Source organism: Nanorana parkeri, unplaced genomic scaffold (genome assembly GCF_000935625.1).
Source record: "Nanorana parkeri isolate BGI_ZX_2015 unplaced genomic scaffold, ASM93562v1 scaffold187, whole genome shotgun sequence".
Lineage (NCBI taxonomy): Eukaryota > Metazoa > Chordata > Amphibia > Anura > Dicroglossidae > Nanorana > Nanorana parkeri.
Window position 1 is genome coordinate 238839 of NW_017306455.1, and position 12221 is coordinate 251059.

Here is a 12221-nt window from a genome sequence, read left to right on the forward strand (position 1 = left end):
GGGGGATGACAGGCTGCACATACTAAGGTAAGAGGGGACTTTCTTGTTAATCGGGAAGCTGGGTGGCGACTCTTTACATGCTGCCCGGCTTCCCGGCTAATCAGGAAGCCAGGTGGCGAGTCATTACACGCCACCTAGCTTCCTGAATGGGACTTCCGTTACTTGGTAATTGGTATCGGCGAGTACCGAAAAAAAATTATCGGTACTCGGTACCAAAATACAGGTATCGGTGCATCCCTAATATATATATATAAAATCAAGTATTTTGAGGATAGCAGAATGTGAAATATTCAGAAATCTACGTTTTAAAAGACGTTTCCACCACCCTTTTTATATATAATCTTTTTTTATATATTACTCCAAAAAGAACGCTACTGTATCATTTAAGTGGTTAAATTGTATCTACAGCCCAAAACTATTTTTTTTCTAGTTTTGGATAGAGGGGGAAAGATTAGAAGCCCTGTCAGAAAGATTTCCCCTAACTTTCTGTTTTGGGGACAGCCTTTTACCAGACCGGAAGTGAGGGCAAATCTTCCCTCACAAGGAAATAGACAACAATAGAAACATGACGGAGGTTCTCCTTAATCAACTAATCAACTAAAAAAACATTTTTGCTTCTGTTGGTGTTGCTGTTGGAGAGCTTCCTTAACTTCTGTCTGGTGAGAAGGTTGTCCCCAGGACAGTGAGTAAGGGGAAATCTCTCTAAAGGTGCCCCTACACTGTATGATTATCGTACGAGAATCGCCGAAAATCCCGCGATCGTACGATAATCGCAAAGTGTATGGAAGGCGTGCGACCGTTTCAACTGTACGGTCGCACGTCTTCCGTTGAACAAGCAGGCTGGGAAACTCGCCGAGAATCGTACGATTCTCGGCGGGTTAGTGGCCTGCTTGTTCGACAACTGCCGAACGGGCCGATGTGCGCACGTGCACACTGCCCGTTTGCAGTCATCGGAAGCCCGCACCTCATTGCAGTCATCGGAAGCCCGCCCCTCAGAGCGGCTGGCTTGCGATTATCGCAAGTACGATCTGCCTGTCCAAGGTGGGCCGATCGTACGATTTTTTAATTACTTTACAACCCATGCAAGACAAAAGTCTTGCAAGGGTTGTAAATCTATGGCCACCTTTACGGAGACCCAGACAACAGTAACACATGACAGCGGTTCTAATCTGTCTCCACTCTATCTAAAACTAAAAAACCCAAAAGGTAGGGCTTTAGATACCGCACACTTCAATGTGATGCAGTGTTAACGTCCTGTTAGAGATGTCTGTTCAGGGAGTAGAAATGTAATGAGCTAGATGATCTTTCTTTAATTTTGCTTTTTCCCCTAATCATAATCCGTTCAGTCTAGGGCTGCAACAACTAATCGACATAATCGATTATAATCGATTATTGAAAAAGTTGTCAACTTTTTCAATAATCGATTAATCGGCTTCCGATCAGTTGGCCCTGTTCACGGCTCTCCACACGCTGCGCGCCGCACCTCTTCCCCACCTCACGCTCGCCGCTGCCAGACCCGCCCGCCCGCATCCACGCCGCACCTCCTCCCCGCCTCACACTCACCGCCCGCCCACATCCACGATTGGCACAGGGACGCGGGGAGATGTAGTAAGGAGGAGCAGGTGTGGGGGGATGACAGCCGCTGACAGACAGGTCCGATCTCAGAAGCAAGTTGCTGGAAGACTGCTCAGGTAAGCCTGCACTTTCCCACATATGGTGCTCTATAATGTATTGCTGGGATTTGTATTCCTATATAGCTTATGGTACATTGTGCTGTATATTATACATAGGAATACAAATCCCAGCAATACATTGTACGCTGTATGTATAATGTATTGCTGGGATTTGTTGTATTTCTATATAGCTGGTGATATTCTGCACTGCACTGTATAGAGGACTACAAAACCCAGCAATAATACATTATACAGCGCAATGCAGAATACCACCAGCTATAATGTACTATTGCTGGGATTTGTTGTAGTCCTCTATAGCTGGTGATATTCTGCATTGCGCTGTATAATGTACTATTGCTGGGATTTGTAGTCCTCTAGCCGGTGCAATTCTGCATTCATTGCTGTATAATTTTACACTTTCCTTTTCACTATATTGCACACCACACTATTTTTTTCCACCGCTCCATGCTTGCTCCTGTGATGGACTACAATCTCAATACAAACTAGTAGTCCCATCACTGGAGCCATTTTTAATTTTTTTTTTATTGTTTATCCGATTAACCGATTAATCGAACTTAATAATCGGCTAACTAATCGATTTTGAAAATAATCGTTAGCTGCAGCTCTAGTTCAGTCTGATTACTAATTAGAGCCAGACGATTCTAATGATTAACTTTCTTTTCTTGGTAGTGGAGTGTTGTGCAAACAGGTTCTGGACCTGGGAAGTTTTATGGCTGGGATGGCCCTTTTTTTTTTTTTTTTACTACAGATCACTGAACTTCATGGCACAAGTTCTTACACTGAACTACTAGTAGTTTATGTTGTGCCAGTCATTCCAGGAAGCTTGTCGGCTCTTTGCTTTATACAGTTTATAGAATCTTAATCTTTCCTTCCTGTTTGTTTTAACCTAGTTTTTGACCTGGGTCTCAATGCTGATTGCTAATGTATCATCAGAGGTACCCATATTTGTGAGTTCCAGGACTAATTTAAATCAGGTCCATCAGAGGTTCTTCTTGTTATAGACTGAAAATTCATGCCTAAAAATGTATTTCAGTCAGATGGCAAGCAGCCAATTAATTCTTTTATTTTCTTTATTCTAGATGGGGGGAATGAAGAGACACTGGACCGGAGGCAGCACAGTGTAGACTCGCGCCACGGACGAGCTTCACAAGGTGAGAGATAACCTGTTCCAATGATATAATCATTTTGTTTTGAACCTATAATGTATTTGTAGATCATGATGTGAAGACATAGAGCAGCCAGACTCTACTTTGACTTCTGTAACGGGAAGCACTTGTTATCTTTCCCAAGGACTATCCCTAAATGTCTTGATGCTTGTTTGAGCACCACATTGGTTGTTGGTTCAGGCAAATAATGGGCAGCCATTGTTCCCTGTGAGGATTTTCCCCCTATAAACCCCATAAATACTTCATGCAGCATCTTGGCTATGTCCAAGGCAGAGGAACATATCAAGGAGTATTGATACCAGCATCCATAGTTTTGTACTAGAGGGAGGTGAGTATGAAAGCCAATATTACACATAATTAATTGATACTGGTCTTGACAATTTCTCCATTCCAATGCATGTTTGGGCACAGGGTTTTAAGGAGAACCGACTAAGCTGAACAAATATTTTAATAGTGTAGTAGTTAAAAGCTCCCTTCAAATGGAAAATCAAGATATTGCTTTTATTAGGAGCTGTTGGACTCACTAAGACTATGTTCAGATTTCAGAACAGCATCCAACATCGTGTGTTTTATAGGCAGTGTTCCATTCCCAGCTGAATAGTTTCCCCCCATTGGCAGAAGCAATTGAACACAATAGCCATCTGCGTCCCAAACAACACTGCATGTCTTAGTTGAGCTTCCACAACACCTCAACAGAGCGATGTGTAAAATGAGCTGATTGGCTAAGTGCGCATATTTAGCACTGTCTTTTGGGTGGCACTTAGCAGGGTCAGTATAGTATTCCCATGTACCTTCTTTTTTTCTGTAGTGTGAATGAGCTCTACATGTAACCTATTAAACTTTTCACTTCCTTTCATAGCACTGGGATAGAATGTGATATACAGTCCACTATGTTATACGCTTACATGCTATATGAAAGGCATATTATATTGAAGGCAAGGGACTTAAGATAGTCTTGGGGTTATTTTATAGGTTTGCTGCATATGCAAGCCATTCTCTAACAAATGTCTGAACATGTATAACATGTCAAATATAGCATTTATTTTCTTTAGTCATACAGAGAAACAGTGCCAGGGAAATAATATACCGGTAGCAATCTCCTTGTAATGCACTGTGATATCCCAGTAGGTTAGTAAGGCTAATATACAAGGGAAATGAACATTCAAGGAACCTCTAGTCATTGCTCTATTGTTGTCATCCATCATCTAGGAACTCAGACTAAGATTGCTTTCCTGGAGTATGGAAAAATCTTTTGTTCTGCCAGAAATGCACCCAAACTTGTTGTGGGCTGACAACATACAGGATTTTTGAGGACTGAGTGGTGTCAGCGCTGCTCATTGTCTTTTGCTAAACTACTCAACTTATCCACTCCTAGATCGCCGCACTAATTATTTTGTAGTCCAAGATAAGAACTGGACTTTATAATACAGGAAGTGGGGAAAGGACACAGGACCGCTCTAATTTTTTATTGTTGCACTTATCAAACAGATACATCAAAACACTTCCAATAGGTGCAAATGGACTGAACACTACAAAGGTGGAAATGGACTTTAAGATTTAATGTTGGTTCAGCAAGCACAGGCACACAAACCTGGGCTATGTGGTAAATATAGATACAAAGACTTAAAATGCTCAATGCAAACAAAGCAGTGGGTCCGGATAACCTGCACCCCAAGGTACTTAAGGAATTAAGCCAGGTTATAACTAGACCATTAATCCTCATTTTTAAGGACTCCTTAATGACTGGTAGGATCCCCAGGAATATGATCTCCATGTACAAAATGTTCAATGGTGGCAGCAACATTAGCGATAAACTGTTTAAAATGAACTCCATTACAAAAACTAGAGGCCATCATCTAAAATTGGTGGAAAAAAAATTCCAGCACAAGGGGCGAAGGGGGTTCTTTACAGTAAGATCAGTTAGGGTCTGGAACTCACTGCCACAGGCGGTGATTTCAGCAAAGAATGCGGAACGGTTCAAGAAACGTTTGGACGATTTCTTAATGGACCGTAATATACAGGGGTACGGGTACTCCTAGAATAAGATCCTAATAGGTTGGACTTGATGGACTAATATCTTCAACCTCAAATACTATGTAACTATGTAACACGTGATGTTGGTTAAACATACCAATAGTGTATTTTTCCATGATCTTTGCAGAGAAGTACAAGCAGTACATTTCCCCTTTTGTGCCAGGCTGGCTATATAATAGGAATGCCTCAATACTCTTCACTGCAGTGGAAGGCTTGTATAATGTGCTGTTGTCTGCCATGTTCACTTGTTACCGTGTTATATAATTCCTCTTGTAACAGAGGCCGTATAAAAACTGACAGGTTGAAGCGTCTGTTCATCTAGAACAAGCCTGAAAATTGCATGGATGAGTAAAAATTTGTCTTGCTTGTAACGTATAACATTACATGCACTCATGACTGTTATTCCCACTGCATTACTGGGAAACTGGTTCATTCTGGCTGGTAAACCTTTTGATATTCATCCAGCTCAGTTATTATTGTTAAGTACTGTGATGTCATTAATTTTATGTCTGCCGCCTAGTGTGATATACCTTTTTCTCAATGACCTGCTTCCTATTAAAGCCTCTACTGTGCTGCCATCTAGTGCATGTTCAGGTGTACAGCAGCCAAGGTGTGCTCCTCCAGTGTTGTCAAGTGTGTTTGTGTGTGTGTGTAATATATTTACAGTATATATTTATCACACATTGAAAACAGATGCCAAGTTATAAGTTAGCTCATTAGAAGAGTATTTTTTCCCCCCTAAGAATATATCAGTTGGGTAAGATATATTCATAGATGTTAGTCATCAATAAGGCACATTGAAAAGCATAAGGCAAGTAAAAGTTGTTTCTTGAATGAAATAATTGAAAGACTGGAGAATCCTTTGATTATAATAATCTTCAGTATGGTTATTATTTCCTGGATTGATATCTGAAGCCTCTCCTAGAGAATTATAATGCTGGACATACAGACCTGATCTCTGCTAATGATTTGTTGAATTTGACCATCACCCTATGATAATTGAGTCACATAAGGCTTTCTTAGGGGAACAAATGGGAAATTCGTGTGACTGTTGTGGCCTTTCATTGTTGTGCACAGATATTTCAGAACTTGTGAGCGTGTTCTGATCATTCTCTTCTTGGTGTGAAAAGGACAAAAAAAACCATGCCGCTGAGTGTAGTATCCATTTATTCTTTACCTGGGTAAAGACAATGCTGTGAGCTACTGACAGAAGATGATGCTTTTGAGAATGGGCTGATGCCTAATTCTTGTTGTTGTATTCAGAAAGACATTAAGCTGTGTATTGTTTTACTAAGATGTGTTCAAGAAATCTGGTCAGCTTCTCTCTTTCATTTTCAAATCTTAAAGGAACAAACTGAAGAGAGAAGCTCATTGGTTGCCATGCACAGGTGCTCCAGATGCTTTTCTGCTCCAGTTTTGATAAATTCCCCTGCAGAGTGTTTATCTAAGTCAAGGAGATAGGGTATTGATCCATCAGGGCATCGCTAGTGCTCCTCCCCAAAAAATGTTTGGGCTTGTTCAAACCTGGCATGTGGCCTGATTTTCTGATTTTACGAAATGTATGGCCAAACACCAATCTACTATTCTGTAGGACTGGTTCCAACTTCTACATGCTTGAGCAAATATTCTGCACGCTGCATTTATGTTGCATTGCCCTATGTGCTCTAAACTTGTGGTTCTCAACTGATGGGTCGCAGCCCAAAAGTGGATCGCAACCCTGTGTTCAGTGGGTCGACATGTGCCTTCCACTGCGCTAGGTGACAGGCTGCTCAGCTTCCCCCTAGCACAGCATTGTCAGTTCTCCCATCGAGCAGCCAATCAAAACGTGCTGCCTGGCGCCAAGTGTCAGCTTGAGGTGGGGTGGGGTGGGCTGGGGGTTATGGGCGTGAGGGAGCTCCATCCATACATGCATTGCTTATGGCTCCCTCACATGTCCTATAGAGGTGCCTGGACCGGAGTGACATCACATTCTGACTCCTGGCACCTCTACAGGGCATGCAAGGGAGTTGTACAGGCAATGCAAGTATGGATAAAGCTCCCTCACAGGACAGCAGTCCACACTGGACCCCAGGCTTAGGATCCAGTTCTCGTAAGGTAGGGAGAATGAGTGGTTCTTTAAAAAAGGAAAAAAATTGTGGGGGGAAATTGTGTATGTGAGAATTTCTTTGAGTGTGTGGGATTGTGTCTGTGGTTGTGTCTCAGTGTTTTTGAGGGTCCATTTACACTAGTACAGTGCATTAATCGCACAGTCCCGTATGATTAATGCACTGTACCACATAATCACACCTAACGCGCGTTCTGGTGCAGAAGCTGCGTAGCACTGCCAATTATTTGAATGGCACCCTAAACGCACCTCCTGCCCACAGTTCAATCGCCTGGGCTGGAACGTGCGGTATCACGATGCCGTGCGTTCCAGTGCAGTGCGACTTAATGACAAAGGACAAATGTGGATCCTGAGGTTACACAGGTTGAGAACCACTGTTCTAAACCATAGCACATGTCAAAACGCATGGCAACACCAATTTCCATGCTCATTATGCTGTCAACAAGCCTTTAAACACTACAATATGTCATTAACCATAAGTACTGGGTATGCATTATCTGACATTCATGTTTATGAGCTCTTCATTCTTACTCACACTTGGTATAAAACTGTTTTTGTTTTCTTTCTCATGATTACATGTGGCTCAACTGCAAATATACTCAGAAGATGATTTATAAGGACTATAAGAAGTGGAGTAGTTACCAAACCAGTCAGATTCCTGTATTGTCCTGGTAAATGGGACCTGGGTGATCGCTGTGGGTCACAACTCCAGCTGTCTTTGCTTTCATAAATGATCCCCTTTGTGTGTGAACGATAGGCAGAAATATTTGTGTTGCTCGTACATGCTCATATTTGAATGCATTACCTCAATCAACAGGTGAATGCTGCATGTACAGTGACATATTCATTCATATTCCCATGGAAGGGGAGAAACAGCAGGCCTTGCTCACACAGGGATTCTTTAAAAAACACTAACGTCTGGAAGCTCTCATTACTGCTCCCTTGGGAAAACCTATACAGCTCAATCCCAGTCTTCGCGGGAATGGGAGCGTCGGCCCATATACAGCAATCCTTACGCTCCTCCTTCCATCTTTGATAAACTCAATTCAAAGTTATATATAAACTCCTCTGTCAGACAATAGTATCTTCAATGTGAATACGCAATAAGAAATGTACTTTTAATTGAGTACAATACCTGCAGACTTAGGGGCAGGTAGTGCATTTGTTTATAAAACCAGTGGAAACAAATACAGCAAAGCTGCATGAGGCATTGATTTTTATTACCGTGGAAATATATTGATTACGTCCCCTTTAACACAGACATTTTGAATACAATAGTGGAATAGCTAGTAAACTGTGGTAATAATGCAAGGGAAAGATAACCCACAGTTTGGCAGAATTCCCAGACTGCTACTATAGCAATGTCTTATCTTCCACCGAAGAAAAGATAAGACCCGATATTTATATACAATCCTCTGAAAGTCTGTACACATTTGTACTTATTTGCTATCAATAAACTGAAACCCAGGAACATATTTATAAATAGTGAGCTCCCATCATTTACACCAACATGATTATTTGATTGAAGAGGAAGCTTGTACTTTTTCTGCACATGAAAACAGTTTAAATGATTTATCGTTTTGCTTGAAGGAAGGAGTGTTAAAAATGTAGCAGGTGCTTCTTGAAAATGTAAACTTTTTCTCATTTTGCTTCAAAGTTATGTTATCTGTCCCATGAAGTGGTGCATTTTTCCATAATACCTTTCTCAACCCTGTTTCTAGGAAACATGATATGGAATTTAATACATTTTCCTGAATATACATATCACTGAAGTCTCATCCTCTAGAGAACCACAGTAATAGTTACTGAGCCCCTATGTTTTCATGCAAACTTTTAAAAGTCGGAATATTTTTGTACATCAAAGTTCCTTCTCTTTATTGTTTTTAGACTCATGACACACACACAAACACTGGCGGTTTTTTTTTGCCTTTTCTGCAAAGAGTGTACATTTAAAGTACTGTATATGTATAGTCAACATTGTTTTTCTTTAGTTTTGGATAGAGTAGAGAACAGTTAAACCCCCGAAAGTTTTTTTTTTTCTGTACTTGTCTTGTTGGGGAGATTTCTCTTCACTTCCTAGAAGATATGTTGCCTGCACACCATTCTGCTTTTGGAATATCATCTTTATGCTTATGTGAATGCAACGTTTTGCAGCATCACAGGACCCCTTCGTCAGTCAGGCGAAGTTCAGGGAAATTTCTATAAAGTGAGGAGAATTTTCCTCATAGACATTGGTCACCGGACAGGTGTTCCCATTGGAAGATTTATACTCCCCTATTGTTCTGGTAACAACACACCAACAGTCAAGTGGCTGGTTTGGTTGTGGGGTGGAATCAGGCAATTTATATCAGACCCACCAAACCTGTAGAAAAACATGATTTTGAGTTGAAAGATCTTCATACAAATGATGAAAAACTGCATTTGAAAATGAAGTCTGCAGAATTGTGGTGTTATTATACTACGATTAACCTGCCTTGATTTTGCTTTCATTGCTTGAGATGCATTCACAATGGGGGGCAAAGCAGGTGAATTGCATGTTTTTGAGCAGTGCTGCATTCAATGTACATGTACATCGAATGTAAAATGAAGAAAAACAAAGATATTCAAACAAGTAACAGGTGACAAAATATAATCCAGTAAAGTGAATTGCAGGTACGCAAATCTCCGTGTCGATGGGAATGCGGAGTCCTGGCTAGTTCCCTGCCATATCTCAATAAGATTTGGAGACATGCCAGAGCCTGACTTTAATCTACATAACTCCTGTGGTAGAGGAAATTGGGAAGTGGATGTAGGCACCTTTCATGAGCAAGTTATATGCAGTCCAGAACCTGATACTCAGAAGGAAATGCTCTTGACCACCTACTCCACTACCTGATTAACAACACAACTTGCATATAGCAAAGTAGGGAAAGCTCTTGTTGCATTGTGGGGGCAAAGCTTTTTTCCTGGTGTAGGCCTGTTGAACTATGACATGTAGAAGAGATGAAGGCCCAATAGGGTTCTGATCCTTCCTTATGTGCCTGATTGTTAGAGTTACAGGTACCCTTCAAAGCTGAATTCTGGGATAATTTTATATATACCGGTGTGTGTGTGTGTGTGTATATGTATATATATATATATATATATTCAATATTCAGTTTACAGTTAAGTTTAGTTATGTTGATTCTAAAGTTTCCCTCTTTCTGTGGCAGGTGGGTCCTCCTCTGAAAACGACTGTGCGTTTGAGCCAGAATTCTCCATCACCCCCCTTCCTGTGACCGAGGGCATGCAGCATATACGAATAATGGAGGGCATGTCCCGTTCACTACCATCCTCTCCCCTGCTCACCCACCAGGCCATCAGTGTGCGGCTGCAGCCTGTCAAGAAACTGACTGGTAAGAACAGACTCTCCAATAGAAAGCACAGGCTCTTATGTGTTAGAAAAAAAGGGAAATGGACACTGTGTAGATAATTCTTTTAGGAAAAATATATAATTCCATCTGTGTTTTTTTATTCCCAAAGCAACCTTTTAATGTTCAAATGTGTGCCTGTGTGAAGTGTTTAAAAGTAATTAATGTAGGATGTTTTAAGGCTCTCATAAATTAGATGACCATGGCCTTATTCAACAGGTTGGGTGAGGTCCTTATGTGTTGGGCTACCTACAGGCTGGCGCACGTGTGTTGCCTTAGTGTGCCACAACACGTCATCACATGTAATGTGCACGTTTCTGGAATGCATAGATGGAAATCAGCCATAAATTAGATCTACAGCCAAGGACAATAATGCCATATATTTCATCTTACTTAAGTCCTTAGATGTGGTGGTTGTATTAGTTTTCTTTTTCAGTTTCAGTCCTTTTTCTTCGACCACGAAAATACTTGTAGATCGTGCCAGAAATGCAGTGTTGTTGTCACTCCCCGTGAACTGAACTGAAAACATAAACAATGTCATCTTCTTTCTGTAAAATTCTAATCCCTCCAACCTCCATGTAATGGTGATGAAGAGGGGAAGACATATTTGCAGTCCAGCCTGGGTAACAACCAAGGTTTTTTTCTATAGACACAGTTGGATGAGTAAGCGTAGTCACCTAAGCACAGGAAGTGCATTATTCACAGTATTACCAGGTTAAAATAAAGGGGAACAAGCCTGGAAAGCTATGCATCCATCACATCTAAGGACTGGTAATCTGCAATATATTGTATTTTTTGTTCTTTAGTTTAGATATACTTTAATAAAAACAAGGCTTCTATTCTACTCTGAACTAAGCATGCTTTTGGGTCTGGATGTGTGCTGTCAATTACCTGTTTCATCTCATTACATACAATACGAACGCCTCATGCTTAGTAAGGCTGATGTGTGAACACTGGTGCCAAAAAAAAAAAAACAAGCCTGGAGATTATAACAGCCAATCATTATCACCCAATCAAACCATTGAGGACATGAATGAGGAAATCTGACTGCTGTGGGCAAATGTCCAATTTTCGTCCCATCTTTCTTTGCTCGTTTTTAAAGAAATCATCCTTTTCGAGGTAGCAAGGTGATTTAGGTCCAGTTCAGGGTGGAATCTGCATGGGAAGGAACATGCTTAATTTCCACACTCTGCTGGTATTATAAGGGACTGTGCTGATGGCTTTTGTTTCTGCCAGAACTGATTGTCTCCCCATACAAGTCTATGACAATATAGAAGCAGATCAAAGTCAGGTCAGAAGGAGGTCAACTGCAGCTCAAATGCATTTACAATTAAATCTCTTTTGGTTTATAGTTGCATAATGATTGCCTGTGTGTTGTTATCTTGATATCTGTCCATGTTGTATCAGTGGTTCTATAATATGCAGTGGAGCTTGTTTCTAAGAGCTGAAAGGAAGGAAAGCCGGTCAGTATTTACCTATAGTAACCATCCTCATGCCAGGTATCATTTCAGTATCTGCAGCAGGAAAATGACAGCTGGAATCTGGTTGCTATATGCAACACCCTCACATATTATACTATACTGTTAACTTATATGTGTGGGCAGCAGGGTTGCATTCTCACAACAATTTCTAAAATAACTTGTAGTGTATCAGACATTGTCCTTTGTGAAAAGCTCATTTGTTTAAATTAGCAGATTATATTCTGCATCTTTTCCCTTTTAATTGTTTCTGACAATATTGTAGGCTAGTCCTACACTTACCAAGATGACTGCCTTTAGCTGTAATTCATCATGTCTCTGTTTTTTATATAATATATTTTTAATGCATCATTATA

General features: G+C 40.8%; 1 protein-coding gene across 2 annotated transcripts in view; it reads left to right on the forward strand.

Annotated features, from left to right (window-relative positions):
- TANC2 (tetratricopeptide repeat, ankyrin repeat and coiled-coil containing 2) overlaps positions 1-12221 on the forward strand; it is a 259959-nt gene that overhangs the window by 132068 nt on the left and 115670 nt on the right. For both annotated transcript variants that reach the window (XM_018555203.1, XM_018555204.1), the window contains exons 3-4: positions 2774-2845; positions 10190-10372. In XM_018555203.1, coding sequence (XP_018410705.1) covers positions 2774-2845; positions 10190-10372 — 255 coding nt within the window. The remainder of the gene's footprint in view (positions 1-2773; positions 2846-10189; positions 10373-12221) is intronic.